Source organism: the organism of the source record quoted next, unplaced genomic scaffold, assembly GCF_019419815.1.
Source record: "Pyrus x bretschneideri cultivar Hongxiangsu unplaced genomic scaffold, Pyrus_bretschneideri_v1 Contig20, whole genome shotgun sequence".
Lineage (NCBI taxonomy): Eukaryota > Viridiplantae > Streptophyta > Magnoliopsida > Rosales > Rosaceae > Pyrus > Pyrus x bretschneideri.
The window spans coordinates 7,075,813-7,089,625 of record NW_025999502.1 but is presented as its reverse complement, the minus strand read 5'-3'; the positions used below and the strand labels follow the sequence as shown (position 1 = coordinate 7,089,625).

Genomic DNA, 13,813 nt, shown 5'->3' with positions numbered 1-13,813 from the left:
TGGGATGGGTTTTATTTATTTTTTTGTTTCCCTTCTTTTCTGGGTTACAGATAGGAAACATGGGGGGGGAGATGATGAAGACTGAAGGGGAAGGGGGGTGGTTCTAGGTTTTGTAAGGATTTTTTTGTTTTTTTGTTTTTGTTCTTTCCTGGTTGAAGATTCAAATGGGGTTTCGGACGGGGGTGGGGTGATGGGATATGTGTTTCCTAGGTTTTTTGTTTTTTTTTTCTTTTCCTTCTTCCTTGTTGTTGTTGTTGTAGGTTTAGGGATGTGGGGGGTGGTTGCGGGGAGATGGGATGGGTTTCTTTTTTTTTTTTGAGAAAAGTCAAATTTTAAAAAAAAAAAAAAAATTGTTGCCACGTGGCACACATTTGGCAACCATGTTAGCACTTAACGGATTCATAGATGGAAAATGCAACAGATATATTATTTTGAAATAAAATAATACTTAAGGTATGAAAGTGAAATATTTTGAAGATGTTGTAAAGAATTGAAATAGGCCCCAAACCTGAGGTATGAAAATGTAATTTACCCTTTGTTTTTTAAAATTCATTTGCAGGGTGAGGCATTAGGACAGTTCCAACGTGTGAAACCTCCACCCAGGCAATACACTATGCTATCCACCCAGTGAACATCAACTGCCCTTAATGAACAGTAATTGTCTTTTGCATCTCCACTGTTGCACTTCAATAGCCCTTGCAATAAGCAATAAAATATTAGTATTTTTTTTATTTATAAAATAATACAAAATAATTTTATTTGTAATTTCGAATAAAATTTTTAATCGTTCTCGTTGCGCCACTTGTCATAAAATCCAAAAAAACAATTATTAGAGATGGATTTCCGATAAGATTTTTAATCGTACTCGTTGCATCACGTGTCATTATCTAAAAATACAATTATTGGCGATGGATTTCTGATAAGATTATTAATCAATCACGTCTCGCCACGTGTCATTATATATTTATAGAAAAGTAAAAACAATTTTTTTTTTAAAAAATTCAGATTTTTTTTTTCGGATTTTTTACAATTGTTTTTTTAATTTTTATTCAACTAATTAATCTCTGCCGTTGGATATAAAAAAAATTTGAATTCCAACACTCCAGATCGTGCCACGTGTCACAACGGTAACTTTTCTTAATTTTAAAACTATTTTTTCTTTTATTTATTTATTTATAAAGTATATTAATATCGACCATTGATCTCAGATCGAATGGTTGATATTAAATAAGATTTTTTTTACCGTTGAGATCGAACGGACTGTGGGAAGCCACATGGCTTCCCAACGGTAACATTTCAGTCTGAAAAGTGGGCTGATTTTTCTGAAAATATGTCGGCGACGAACCCCACGCGTGAGTGGGGTGCACGCGCCTGACATAAAAAAAAAAAAAAAGGGCCTGACATCGGGCTGATGTCAGCCCTGGCGTCACATCCATTCGGGCTCTCGAGCTGGCAATTCTTCACAGACTCGGAGCTCGAGCCTCCACCTCCACTCGGGCTCCTTCATGCTGGAGCGAATCTACAGGGCGTCAGGCCCTTTTCTCTGGTTGTCCCCCGAGTGCTCTTACTATTAACTGAGTCATTCTTCAGCCAAACTTCAGAGTTTGTGAAACTTGACTTTTCAAAATGTAAAGTGACGTCTAATTATATTCAGAGACTAAGCACCGATTCTTCTATGATTTGTGGCATTGTTGAGCTGAACCTTTCGGAAAATTCCATCACTGAGAAGGGTTGTTCTCTCATTTGTATATACAAATACATGAAGATATGCTGCCTTTATAAACCTGAGATTTTTTGCTGTAGCTTTATTTTGTCATTAACTCTCTTCTGGCCTTTACATGTCCTTTGTGCTTCCACTTTATTTGTGTTAACTTTTGACCTGAACTGTCATTCTTCACCATGTACGCCCAAATCCGTCTAAGGGCTTTATCTTAAAAGAATGTTGTCATTAGTCTCTTTGCTAGTCTAAGAATGAAGTTTCAGCTACGAGAATTTCTTGGATCTTACCAAGACAAAAAGGGTAGTCGATACATTTCTAATTAATTCCATTTCATCACTATGAACACAGGGTAGCAATGCACTATCATCAATGCTTTTGGATTCTCAATGTTGTCTGAAAGTGTTGTTTCTTCAAAAGTGCGAGCTCGGGACTGCTGGAATTCTTCGAATAATCAAGGCATTATCCGGTTCACACTACTAAGCTCACCTCTGTCCTTGCTCCCAAATATTAGTCCCAAGAAATGGAACTAATAATAATTGTTTGGTTTGATGTTTTAAGCAAGTAATGGTTGTCTTGAAGAGCTGAATCTTGCTGAAAACGCCAACGTGGAAAAACAGTACTCTGAATCTACTCCGACCCCATCTGCACAAAAGGAAGCTGACCCTGCTCAACGGGGTTCCTGCCATGCGAACACTGATTTAGATGCGCTTGAAGTTGCTGATAGTGAAGATGATCAAGAAAAGGTTGAAACTGCTGCACATGAACTTGATCACAGCTTTACAAGCCCGTAGCAGAGTAATTCCTCGTCTCCTGGGCGCCAGTTTATTCAAGAGCTTTCTACTGCCGTTAATATGGCAAAAAATTTGCAGCTACTGGACCTTAGCAGCAATGGCTTCTCCAGAGAAAATGCAGAAGTATTGCATTCTTCATGGTCAAGTTCAAGAGCCGGTGCAGCTCGGAGGCATATCAAGGACCAGACCATCCATTTATTTATGAAGGGAATCAAGTGTTGTGTGAAACCCTTGGTTCTTGCTGCCACAACATCGTCGTTGAGATCACGGTGTAAATTCATACTTTCAAATTTTTTGCCATTAAAACCTAAAAATGTATAGATACATGACTGCGTAAATTATGCAGACCATAACAACTTTTATTTTTGCAGAGGATTTGTGAGACATAATGTTAGTATATATTACGTGTATTTGTTTATAAAGCCAGTCATGTAGAACATGTTTTAGTGTGGATTGTTTGCCCAACTTCAGTTGAGGACATGTAAAGACACTGTGCTTTACTTAAGGTTGCCATATACAACTAAGCACGCGATCAATGAAGTTTGACAGCTATTTTTTTTATAATATATGTGTATATTTATCGATGTGGAATTGGTTGCAAGTGTAATCTACTAAAAACAGTCTTTCATGAGAGATGTGTCGAAGAAAGCAATCTTACATTAGAAACTTGACAAACTGTATTACTACTTATGAATAAATAGGCTATTAATAACGTTCAAGCTTTTTGTAATAAAATTCAATATCTGCTAAATTGTGCAAAGGGTAAAGTTCTTGAGGTGTTTAGACGCCGATTTCATTTCCAAGCATGCATGTACGTAGTTCCTGCTAAGTGCTAAATATCATATTTTCGAAGTTGCATTGTGGAAACGTATTTTAATTTACTCCATACTAGTAGAAATAGAATGGTGTAGCAAAGTGGATAAGTTCACCACCAAATAAGTAGATCCGTCGGTGTTACCTCCACATCAGAATACGAGATCCATGCATGCCAATCCAGTTGTCAAATTATCCCATTCCAAAGTAGCGGTTAAAGTATTTCCCAGTCAGCTTCTGCTCAGCTTTGACCTGTCTTAGTTGAACCTGTCAACTTAATGTGAATGGACAAGGATTGTCTGCCCTCCATTTCCGGTGTTTTTTTCGTGCTCTTTTGTTTGTGTGATCACGGTTAAGCCACGTCAACATTTTATATTATTATTCATTTTTGTCTTATTATCTCTATAAAAAAAATAATATAAAATATTGACGTGGAAAACACAAATTAGCTAACTCAATACACAAATTAGCTAACTGTCTAGATTCATTGACACACATATACACGCTGGAAAACACAAATTAGCTAACTGAATACACGGGGATTAACAAACCAAGATGTGTCTATATGTGATTCATAAACTTCAGAAAATAAAAGGCAACAAGTATGTGCCTTGCTTTTCTGAAAAAGCACAAGAGTGACTGATGTTCAAATTACTACATTGTCCAAGTTTCAGGACGTATATGATCCGTTGCGGAATAATGTTTGAACCTCACCACGGTGTAAAGTTACACACAAAATGAGCCACAAATTTAATATTTTTCAAACTGAAAAAAACAATGTGCATTTTTTTTGTTCTTTTTCTTGAAAACTTTGGTGAAATGATAATTAGGCAACTCAGGCGGACAGAAGAAAACGTAACCCCACCAGGAGCAACAGAAGAAAACCACACCAGCTGATTAAAACTGCACCAGCAGCAAGAAAAAACAGTAGCAGGAAGGATAAGAACAAGCAGAGAAACACAGTCAAACGAGCCAGGATAACATTCTGGCTAGACGAAACCAGAACAATTCTATTCAACACCCAATCAACAATTCTATTCAGTAAACCACAACTGCTAAACGAAACCAAAACAAAGCAATACTTCAACACCCAATCAAATAATGCATGCAAATAAAAATAGCCCAAATATTATTAAATTTACTCCGATTTTTAAAAGCTGAGAGGGAGTGATGCAAAAACTAAGAAGAATAGCAATTTATTGGGATCTAATTTTCGGGGCATAGACGTTGATGAAGAGAGGAAGAGCACAAGAGCAAAGAGAAATTGGCTTACCCAGTTGTCCGTATGGTTGTGTTGTGGCTGCGAGAGAGCGAGTGAAACGGGAGCTGCGCCAGAGACAAAGTTTTGTTTAGGTAAGTGTAAGTGAACCTGCACACTCCCACTCTACCCAATCATTAAAATTCTAATTAAAGTTCAACACCAACAACAAACCCAAATTCAACCCCAACAACAAACCCTAAAATCCGAAAATTCTAATTAAAACACAAAATTACATAATCAATTGCATAATTAGAGAGAACAATAACTAGATTCAATCAATTGAAAGAAAATTGCTAGAAAAATAGGAGGAGGGGGAAGAACAGAGGGAGGGGCGGAACCTGGGAAGAACATGTTAAAGAAATCAACCCCATCTCATTAAAGGACCTACACAAATCTAGAATAAAGAATTCTAGAACATTCACTAAGGTTGATTAGCTAGATTATCCAAGTTAAAGTAATACTTTGTAGAAATGACTAGAATGTTGTTTCTTAAGTTGGTGGAAGAGTCTAGAGATGAGGTTTCCACCAACATGCAAAATTAGTGTAGATAATTCTAGCTTAGGAAGTTAGTGGAATTATCTAGATATCTCTAGCATTGTGTGTTCATGCTTCTCCAAGGTTCCATCCATGCCTATAAAAGGAGTAGGCATCCACACCATTTGTATCAACAAATCAACAAGCAACCAATCAATTAAGAAGAGCTAAGTAAGAGAGTGGGAAGTCTTGTAAGTAGTCTTGTAAGAGTGTGAGTGCTCTAGAGTTTGTCTCTAGAAAATGAGTGAGTGTCATTGTTCTTAAGAGTGTCCTTTGAGAGTGTTGTAATATTTTGTTTGTGTAATACAAGTAATTTGTTTACTTGTATTGTCTCTCCAACACTTGTGTCAGAGTTGTGTACTCTAAGTTTTTTCCCCCAACAGAACAAGAAAAGTGAAAAGACGAACTGGGATTCAAACGAAGAAGAAGAATTTGAGAAGACGAACCTGGGATTCAGACATCAGAGCAAAAGTGCGTCTGAAGAGGAAGAGAGAGTGTCTGGAGACCCAGAGTGGGTCTGGAGAGGAAGGAGAGAGCAAGAGATTTCAGCCCAACTAAATTGTACCGTGATTTTGAACGGTATAAGCAAGCAGGTAAATACTGTCTAAAAAAGGTGGATTCGGATTATTTAGTTTAAAAGGACACCAAACACCGTATTCTGTAATATTAGTACTATCTGATGCTTTATCCGGTGTTTCAAACAAGGCCTTAGAATATTTCAAAGGGCCTACATTTCAAGATTTGGAAGTTAGAACAAATTATATATTAAAACGAAACAAGAGACCTGACTCTTATTCCTTTTACTAATTCCCCATTCCATCTGATGCTCCAATCTCTTCGCTGAGATTTTTCCTCCAACATCAATCATGCATTTCTTTCTGCTCCAATCGTTGTTTCCATTTCTTTTGATCGCTTCCTTTCTTTCGATCAACGTCGAGTTAAGTCTATGCCAGAATGGTCAACAATTCACAAACTGCAGCAGCGAACTCAATTGTGGTGGCGTCGGAGGCATATCCTATCCCTTTTGGGGGGTAAACCGAGCTAGTTACTGTGGTCAACCCGGATTTGAGGTCCAATGCCTAGACAACGTCCCTGTGTTCAACATGACGGGTGCGAGCTATAGAATTCTGCAAATGAACACTACAACAAATTCTCGGACCGTTAAGGTTGCTAGTAACGATTACTGGGGTAGTATTTGTAATCCGACTTTCGTCAACACCACCCTCAACTTCTCTCTGTTTGATTATGTTTCTACTTATACAAACATGACGTTTTACTACCAATGCCCTACCACCATAACGCTTCCTAATTTTCAGTCCTGCAACATAAGCAGTACAGTGAGCTCTGTTTTCTATTTGACACGTTCGATGACTTCTGTGAGCTGTACATATGAGGTTATTGTTCCCGTTTATACAACAGCTGCTCTTGCTATAGAGGCTGGTCAAACAACTGCGATCAGCGAGGCGGTAGACGGTGGTTTCTTACTACAATTGCAGATTGACAACGATCAATGCGACAAATGTTTGGAATCAGGAGGACAGTGTGGGCTTAGCACTAGTACTAATTCTGGATTCAGTTGCTTTTGCGCAGATCAAGCCTATGCATCCATATGTAATTCAAGTCAAAACGGAGGTACGTCTGTCCCTTGTCATTCTCATATAAATTACACATTTGGAACTCCTAGCTTGCTTTTTGTTTTAGATGATTAGTCGTAAATGTGAGCTATCTGGTCCCATGCTAAAATTAGGAAGCAGAGGGAAGGAATCTAAACCGAGATCCCCTCTCGCAACTCTGCCCTGCTTCTCCCCTCTCATCTACCATTTACAAACCTAAATCCCGCAAAAATCGAAACAAAAAAGGCAAACAAATCTTCAGTATTTCCATTTTCATAACCAGATCCAAACCCAAAATTCGAAACAAAAAAAAAAGCAAAAAGAAAATTACAAAATCACTGTGCGTTTCATTACGCACAGCAGTTGTCCAATCACACATGCACAACGATCGTTCTAATCACACATGCACAACAATCGTTCTAATTACACATGCACTCCAGACTCCCTGATCGCAAACCTTCGCCGTTGATGCCGGAGAAGCAGGCCGATGAATACCCAGATGACCCAGACTCTGATCTGGGTTTTGATTTGCCAATTGGGTCCTAGAAAAAATAGGAAAAAAAAGGGAGATGAACGGAGAAAAATAGGAAGAAAATGATGGAGACGAAGAAAAAAAGGATTAAGACGGAGAAAAATTAGGAAGAAACAGAGGGAGAGGAGAGAAAAAGAGGGTGAGGAAAGAGCAAAATTATTAAGGATGAGGGAGATGAACGGAAAAGAAGTAGGAAGTGTCCGAATGGACTAGGGAAGCTTCTAGAACGGAAAAAAATGGATAAAAGTATGAATTAAATAATAATAAATATTAATTATTTATTAAATAATATAATATTAGATTTTGTTATTATTTTATTTTTTAATCCGATACTACATCAAACACTTTACTAAGTCAGTCAAGTTTAGTTTAGTCTAGGGTGTATTCAATTGAGATTTGAGGGATTTAAATTCTTTTAATGAATCTAGGGGTATTTAATTAAGATTTTAAATGATTATCTGAAATTTAAGGTGTATTCAATTAGAATTTAAGATAGTTTATTAAAATCTTTAGAAATCTAAGTGTATTCAATTATGATTTTAATCAAGTTTATAATGTTTCAGGTGTATTTAATTAAAAATTGATTTTAAAGAATTTGATAAAGTTGAGGAATTAGAGAAAATTGGAGAGATTTCGTAATGTATTTTAAGCATCCAAAAATCTCACATCTTCTTATGAGATTTTTGAGGGAATTGAATCAAAATTTTATATGAAGTATCTACAAATCAATTAAACTACATAAAAATCTATAGATTTATAAATCCATTAAAGTTTCTCAAATTCTCGATTGAATACACCCCTTTCGTCTTTGAAACTAGTTTAGTCCAAAATAATCTGATACAACAAACGCACCCTTCAAGATTTTTTATGTTTTGGTCAGCTTATGTTGATGTATAACTGCTCTCTCCCATCATGTAGCAACGGTAATATTCCCTCACATTTTTGTGTGAGCTGATGAATGAATCACCATCGCGTTTGCTTCTCTGATTGTCTCTGCAATTTTTTTTTCCATTTCCAGAATTCCAAAACATATAAACATAATGTGAGAGTTATCACACTCAAACTTTTTATTTTTATTTTTTATAAACAAAAAAAGTAATACAAAAGGGAATAACTAAGATCCTTATTAATCATTTTACAAATAGATAAATTTGTAATTAAAAAATTTATATAAATATAGATGGAAAGATAAGACATTGAAGTGAAAATAACAACTCTATTAAAATATTTTCTCCGACTCCATGATCCCTCGACTTTGCTACATAGCTTCTGGAGTTGACTCCGTCGTCCCTTGCCTATGGTACTTATTTTCCATACCAGAAATAATATTAAACTTGTACGTGGCTTCTTCGGATTGGCCGGTGTACAAGAAATTAAAATATCAGTTTTTGGTCAAAATTCAAATATGAATGACGGAAAAATGAGAAAAGAAACATTGCAGAAAAAAGAGAGGCTACTGTTTCGTATCTTTGAATATTTCGAAGGGCCTACATTTCAAGATTTTGGAAGTTGGAACAAATTATATATTAAGACCTGACTCTTATTCCTTTTTCTAGTTTACCCATTTCATTTGATGCTCCAATCTCTTTGCTGAGCCTTTTCCTCCAACTTCCATAATGCATTCCGTTCTCCTCCAATCACTGTTTCCATATCTTTTGATCGCTTCCTTTCTTTGGATTAACCTCGAGTTAAGTCTATGCCAGGGTGATGAACAATTCAAAAGCTGCAGCAGAGCTGTCAATTGTGGTGACGTCGGAGACATCTCCTACCCTTTGTATATTAAAACAAAACAAGAAACCTGACTCTTATTCCTTGTACTACTTCCCCCATTTCATTTGACTCTCCAGTCTCTTTGTTGAGCTTTTTCCTCCAACATCCATCATGCATTCCTTTCTGCTCCAATCGTTGTTTCCATTTCTTTTGATCGCTTCCTTCCTTTCGATCAACGTCGAGTTAAGTCTATGCCAGGATGATGCACAATTCACAAACTGCAGCAGCTCTATCAATTGTGGTGGCGTCGGAAACATCTCCTACCCCTTAGGTCCAATGTCTAAACAACGTCCCTGTGATCAACATGAACGGTCTGAGCTTTAGAATTCTTGAAATGAATTTGACCACTGCTCCTCGGACTATTAAGGTTGCTAGACAGGATTACCGGGGTAGTATCTGCCCGCTGACTTTCGTCAACACCACCCTCAACTTCTCTCTGTTTAATTATGCCTCTGGTTATACAAACATGACATTTTACTACCTATGCAATATCAACAACATAGGGCTTCCTAGCACGCAGTGCAACATAAGCAATACAGTGAGCCCTGTTTTCTATGCGACACGTTTGATGGTTGAGCAGACATCTTCTGTCAGCTGTACAGATGAGGTTATTGTTTCGGTTTATACAGCAGCTGCTCAGGCTATAGAGGCCAGTCAAACAACCGTCAGCGATCATCTCATAAGATAGATTACTTGGATGGTTAGACTTTGTGCTGATATAAGAGAGAGAGAAACTGCTCTCTCCCATCAAGTAGCAAAGCAACGGTAATATTCCCTCACATCTTTTGCATGAGCTGATGAATGAATCACCATCGCGTTTGCTTCTCAGATTGTCTTTGCAATTTTTTTTCCATTCCCAGAATTCCAAAACTCAACCTCTAACAGTTTTAGCCTTTGTTTGGTGCCTTTCTAGTCAACCCTTTTTGTTGCTCTTCTCACATTGCAAAATTTTTCTTTTAAATTCCAGTTTTACATATTACAAGTAGTGAAATAAATGTTTCTGCATACATGTCAAACATACACATAACCTACCATACAACTATACCCATTCCCCGACAACGTGTCAGCCCTTGTTGACTTTGATGATTGTAATATAAGTGCAGAGCGATTTAGGTATACAAATCTTAGCGATGCAAAGTTGACCATAGAAATAGTAACAAACTTGGCCACCAAAACTTTCCATTGGCTATAAGCACTAGTAATTAAATTAACGTTCCAAATGAAACTATCATCTCTTTTTTCTTCGACTTCGAATCGTACTCACTCTCTCGCGCCATGGAAATACATCACTATCCCTTCCAAAACATCTCTTGGCTCCTTGTGATCTCAACTACCATATGCCTTTTTCATGTCTGAAAATCTTCGGCTGTGGATGACAATCGATACTTCAACTGCCACGCATCGTTTTAATGAGCAAATTTTCGGAAGGATGGTGGGTGGAGGAATGAGGGTGCAATGGGGAAGTAATCTATATGGAATTGATTGGGTGGAGGAATGATCATTTTAACGAGCAAATTTCAGTTCCATTGTTATGGTTTTTTATTGCTTGTTCTGTTTTCCAATTAGGGTTTAGGGGGGGCGCGGGGGACACCTCCCCAAGATTAAGAGTTGCTTCTCTTCTTTACTGTTTTCCAATTGAGATTGAATTTGGAATTTTTATTTGCTTCTCTTCTTTACTGGCATGCAATTAATCAGTTGACATAAATTGGAATTTTTATTTGCTTCTCTTCTTTACTGGCATGCAATTAATCAGTTTTAAGTTAGGAGTCTAGACTTTATGTTGGTGGGACATGAACAAATTCACTTGTTTTGAGCAGATTGGCGTTTATTGTTTTTTCTTTTAAACTCTTCCAGTTTAAGAAGATTGGATCTTGTGTGATTTAGCTAACTGCAGTTTTCTTTACAATTCAAGGTGCAGGAGATAAGCAGTTGAAATTGAAGCTAGGACTCGGTAAGATTGATATCTCTACATTTAAATATCTAATTGATATGGATACTCATCTAGGACAAGCTTTAGAACCAAAGGACGGAAATCAATCATTCTCCAATCCCTCTGGATTAATTTTCTAAGAATCACGGAATGAGCAAGCATTTAAACACACTAGCAAAGTCCATTGATTGCTCTGCATAACATACCTCCAATCAAATTTAACTCTCCTTTAACAGTTGGTGCAGCTTTTGTTGTCTGTCGTTCTAGTTGTTGTCTGCTGTTTCTTTTGGAACAAGCGTATCCAAAAACATCAAATTGTTGAGGCCTTTCTAAGGAGCCATGGGCCGCTTCAAGTTCAAAGGCATAGTTATTCGGAGGTCAAGAAAATGACCAACTCCTTCAAAGAAAAATTAGGACAAGGAGGCTATGGTGCTGTTTACAAAGGAAAGTTAAAGGATGGCCGTCTTGTAGCAGTGAAGGTCTTGACCAAACTTAAAGGAGATGGAGAAGAATTTATCAATGAAGTGGCAGCCATTAGTCGAACTTCCCATGTCAACATCGTCTCCTTGTTGGGCTACTGTTTTGAGTGTTCGAAGAGGGCTCTGATCTATGAATTCATGCCTAATGGATCGCTCGAGAAGTTCATATTTAATGCAAGTAATCCCAAGAATGATCATCATCACTTGGGATGGGAAACTCTGGATCAAATTTCACTCGGTATTGCTCGAGGATTGGAGTACTTACATCGTGGTTGCAACACAAGAATTTTGCATTTTGACATCAAGCCTCACAACATTCTTCTCAATGAAAAGTTTACCCCAAAAATTTCGGATTTTGGCCTTGCCAAAATATGCAACAGGAACGAGAGCATTGTGTCGATGTTGGGAGCTAGAGGTACAGCAGGATACATTGCTCCAGAACTATTTTCTAGAAACTTTGGAAAGGTCTCGCACAAGTCTGATGTGTACAGCTACGGAATGATGCTTTCGGAGATGGTTGGAGGTAGGACTGGGTTCGGTTCTCATCGGTTCGGTTTTTTCTCAAAACCGAAACCGAACCAAAATTTCGGTTCGGTTCAATTTTATTTCGGTTTTTTTCGGTTCGGTTTTTTTTCGGTTCGGTTTTTCTCGGTTCGGTTTCGGTTTTTTTTTTTTTTTTTTATTTTTTTATTTTTTTTTATTTCTCCCTCCAAAATTATTTTGCATAAACACTAAGCCAATTTTTTTACAATTGCATAAACACTAAGCCAAACTTTAGCGATCTTTCTTTTTCTGAAGAAACTCCTGGGATTCCAGCGGAAACAGAGACAAAACCCGCATCCTGTACAAGATCAACCGAGAGTCAAAACAGATAGAAATTTCACTTTATTAGAACTCAAATAATGCTACTTACTCAATATCAGGACCAACCATATAATATTGAACATGTTGTCAGTAATGTGATTAATATAGCAGTTTTAAATTTGAGAACCTACACCCTCCTTTCGCGCTTAAGCATAAAGTTATTAGATATAAATACTAGAGCTCTAGAATGCAAGAACAAAAAACAAAAGAGATGAGGGCGGATGAGGGGCTTACGGTATTTCTTTTAGAATTCACCTTCTCTCAGACCCCATCTCTCCCTCTCACACTCACACACACCCGCATAGTAGTACTTCTAATATAAATTAAAAGATCTTGACTATGCCGATTCATCATTTTATTCACTTAAGAAAAGGCCATAACCCTCTAAAACTGGATTGATTCATGCACCTCATTCAGAAGAAAAGCCAAAAAAACTTCTTTACGACACATTCATGGAAGCTCCACTAATTATACTGTTGTAATCATGCAGTCCATATCATGACAATTACTTTGAAATCTTACTCACAAATGCCACCATGTTACTTTAGTTGCCAGAATAATCACACACATATCTTAAGCATGTGTATATTGCCCGATTAGGGGGTATCCCTTGTACTAGGATGAAGAGATTAAGCACCATTAAGCATCACAGTTTTTTTTTAAAAGCCTCATGCTGATGAGACGATATAGCTAAGCATCATACACGAAATGTGAAATAGAAGGGGGAACGGGTAAAAGTATCCCTTTTGATAATTACCTCATAATTGAACTTTCGCTTGTGAATCGGCTTAAACTTCCGAACATCCAAAATTGTTAGTTCATCATCCTACATTTGAACAACGGGCAAGAATACAGCTTAAGAACGGCAATAAATAGCTATTAGCTACTGATACCCACCACTCAGAATTCCACAGAATGAAGTTACTGAACCAGAAACTGCACAAAACCCGGGGAACGAGGTTTGGAACAACTCAACTTACCCTATAACCAACGGCGATGTGCGTCCCATCAGGTTTATAGCACATTTTCCACCTGAAACACCCACATAGAGATAACATCAAATTCCCATCTTTGTACCTAAAAAACGAAAAAATAAAAACTTGAAAGAGCAATGACTCACTCCGAGCATCCCAAAGACGAACCGTGTGAGAGACAGAGACAATTTGAGAGTGAGAAAGGTCCGCCGGTCGCGAACTCGATGTCGCCTGGGATTCAAGACTGAGAGAGACAGAGAGTTTGAGAGATACAGAGAGTGATTGAAGTTGAAGTCTTGAAGACCGAGAGAGAGAGAGAGGAGGCTAACCTTTTGCTGTCGACCGTCGCGAGTCGCCTGAGAGATTGAGAGAGACAGAGCGAGAGAGAGATGAGGCTCAGGGCCTCAGGCTGCGCGAGACTGAAGAAGAAGAACTGCGGCTTTAGTTACAGGGAGTCAGGCTGCGCGAGACTGAAGAAGAAGAACTGCGCGAGACTGAAGGCAGGGAAGGGAAGTAGGGAACGAGAGAGAAG

General features: G+C 37.8%; 1 protein-coding gene and 1 long non-coding RNA gene across 3 annotated transcripts in view; one reads left to right on the top strand and one right to left on the bottom strand.

The window, feature by feature from the left end:
- Positions 1-5,918: 5,918 nt before the first annotated feature.
- LOC103936622 (G-type lectin S-receptor-like serine/threonine-protein kinase At1g61500) overlaps positions 5,919-13,813 on the top strand; it is an 81,121-nt gene continuing 73,226 nt past the window's right edge. Inside the window, exon 1 of one of the 2 annotated variants that reach the window (XM_048584008.1) lies at positions 5,919-6,751. In XM_048584008.1, coding sequence (XP_048439965.1) covers positions 5,986-6,751 — 766 coding nt within the window. In that variant the 5' untranslated portion in view covers positions 5,919-5,985. Of the gene's footprint in view, positions 6,752-8,797; positions 9,290-13,813 lie in introns of those variants that run through there. The other variant, XM_048584007.1, reaches the window with a different exon arrangement.
- Positions 11,973-13,723, bottom strand: LOC125477125. Its single transcript, XR_007258316.1, has 5 exons — positions 13,611-13,723; positions 13,428-13,525; positions 13,288-13,339; positions 13,065-13,133; positions 11,973-12,284 (listed from the first exon to the last, which is right to left on the bottom strand). It is a non-coding gene; the product is annotated as an uncharacterized LOC125477125 (long non-coding RNA).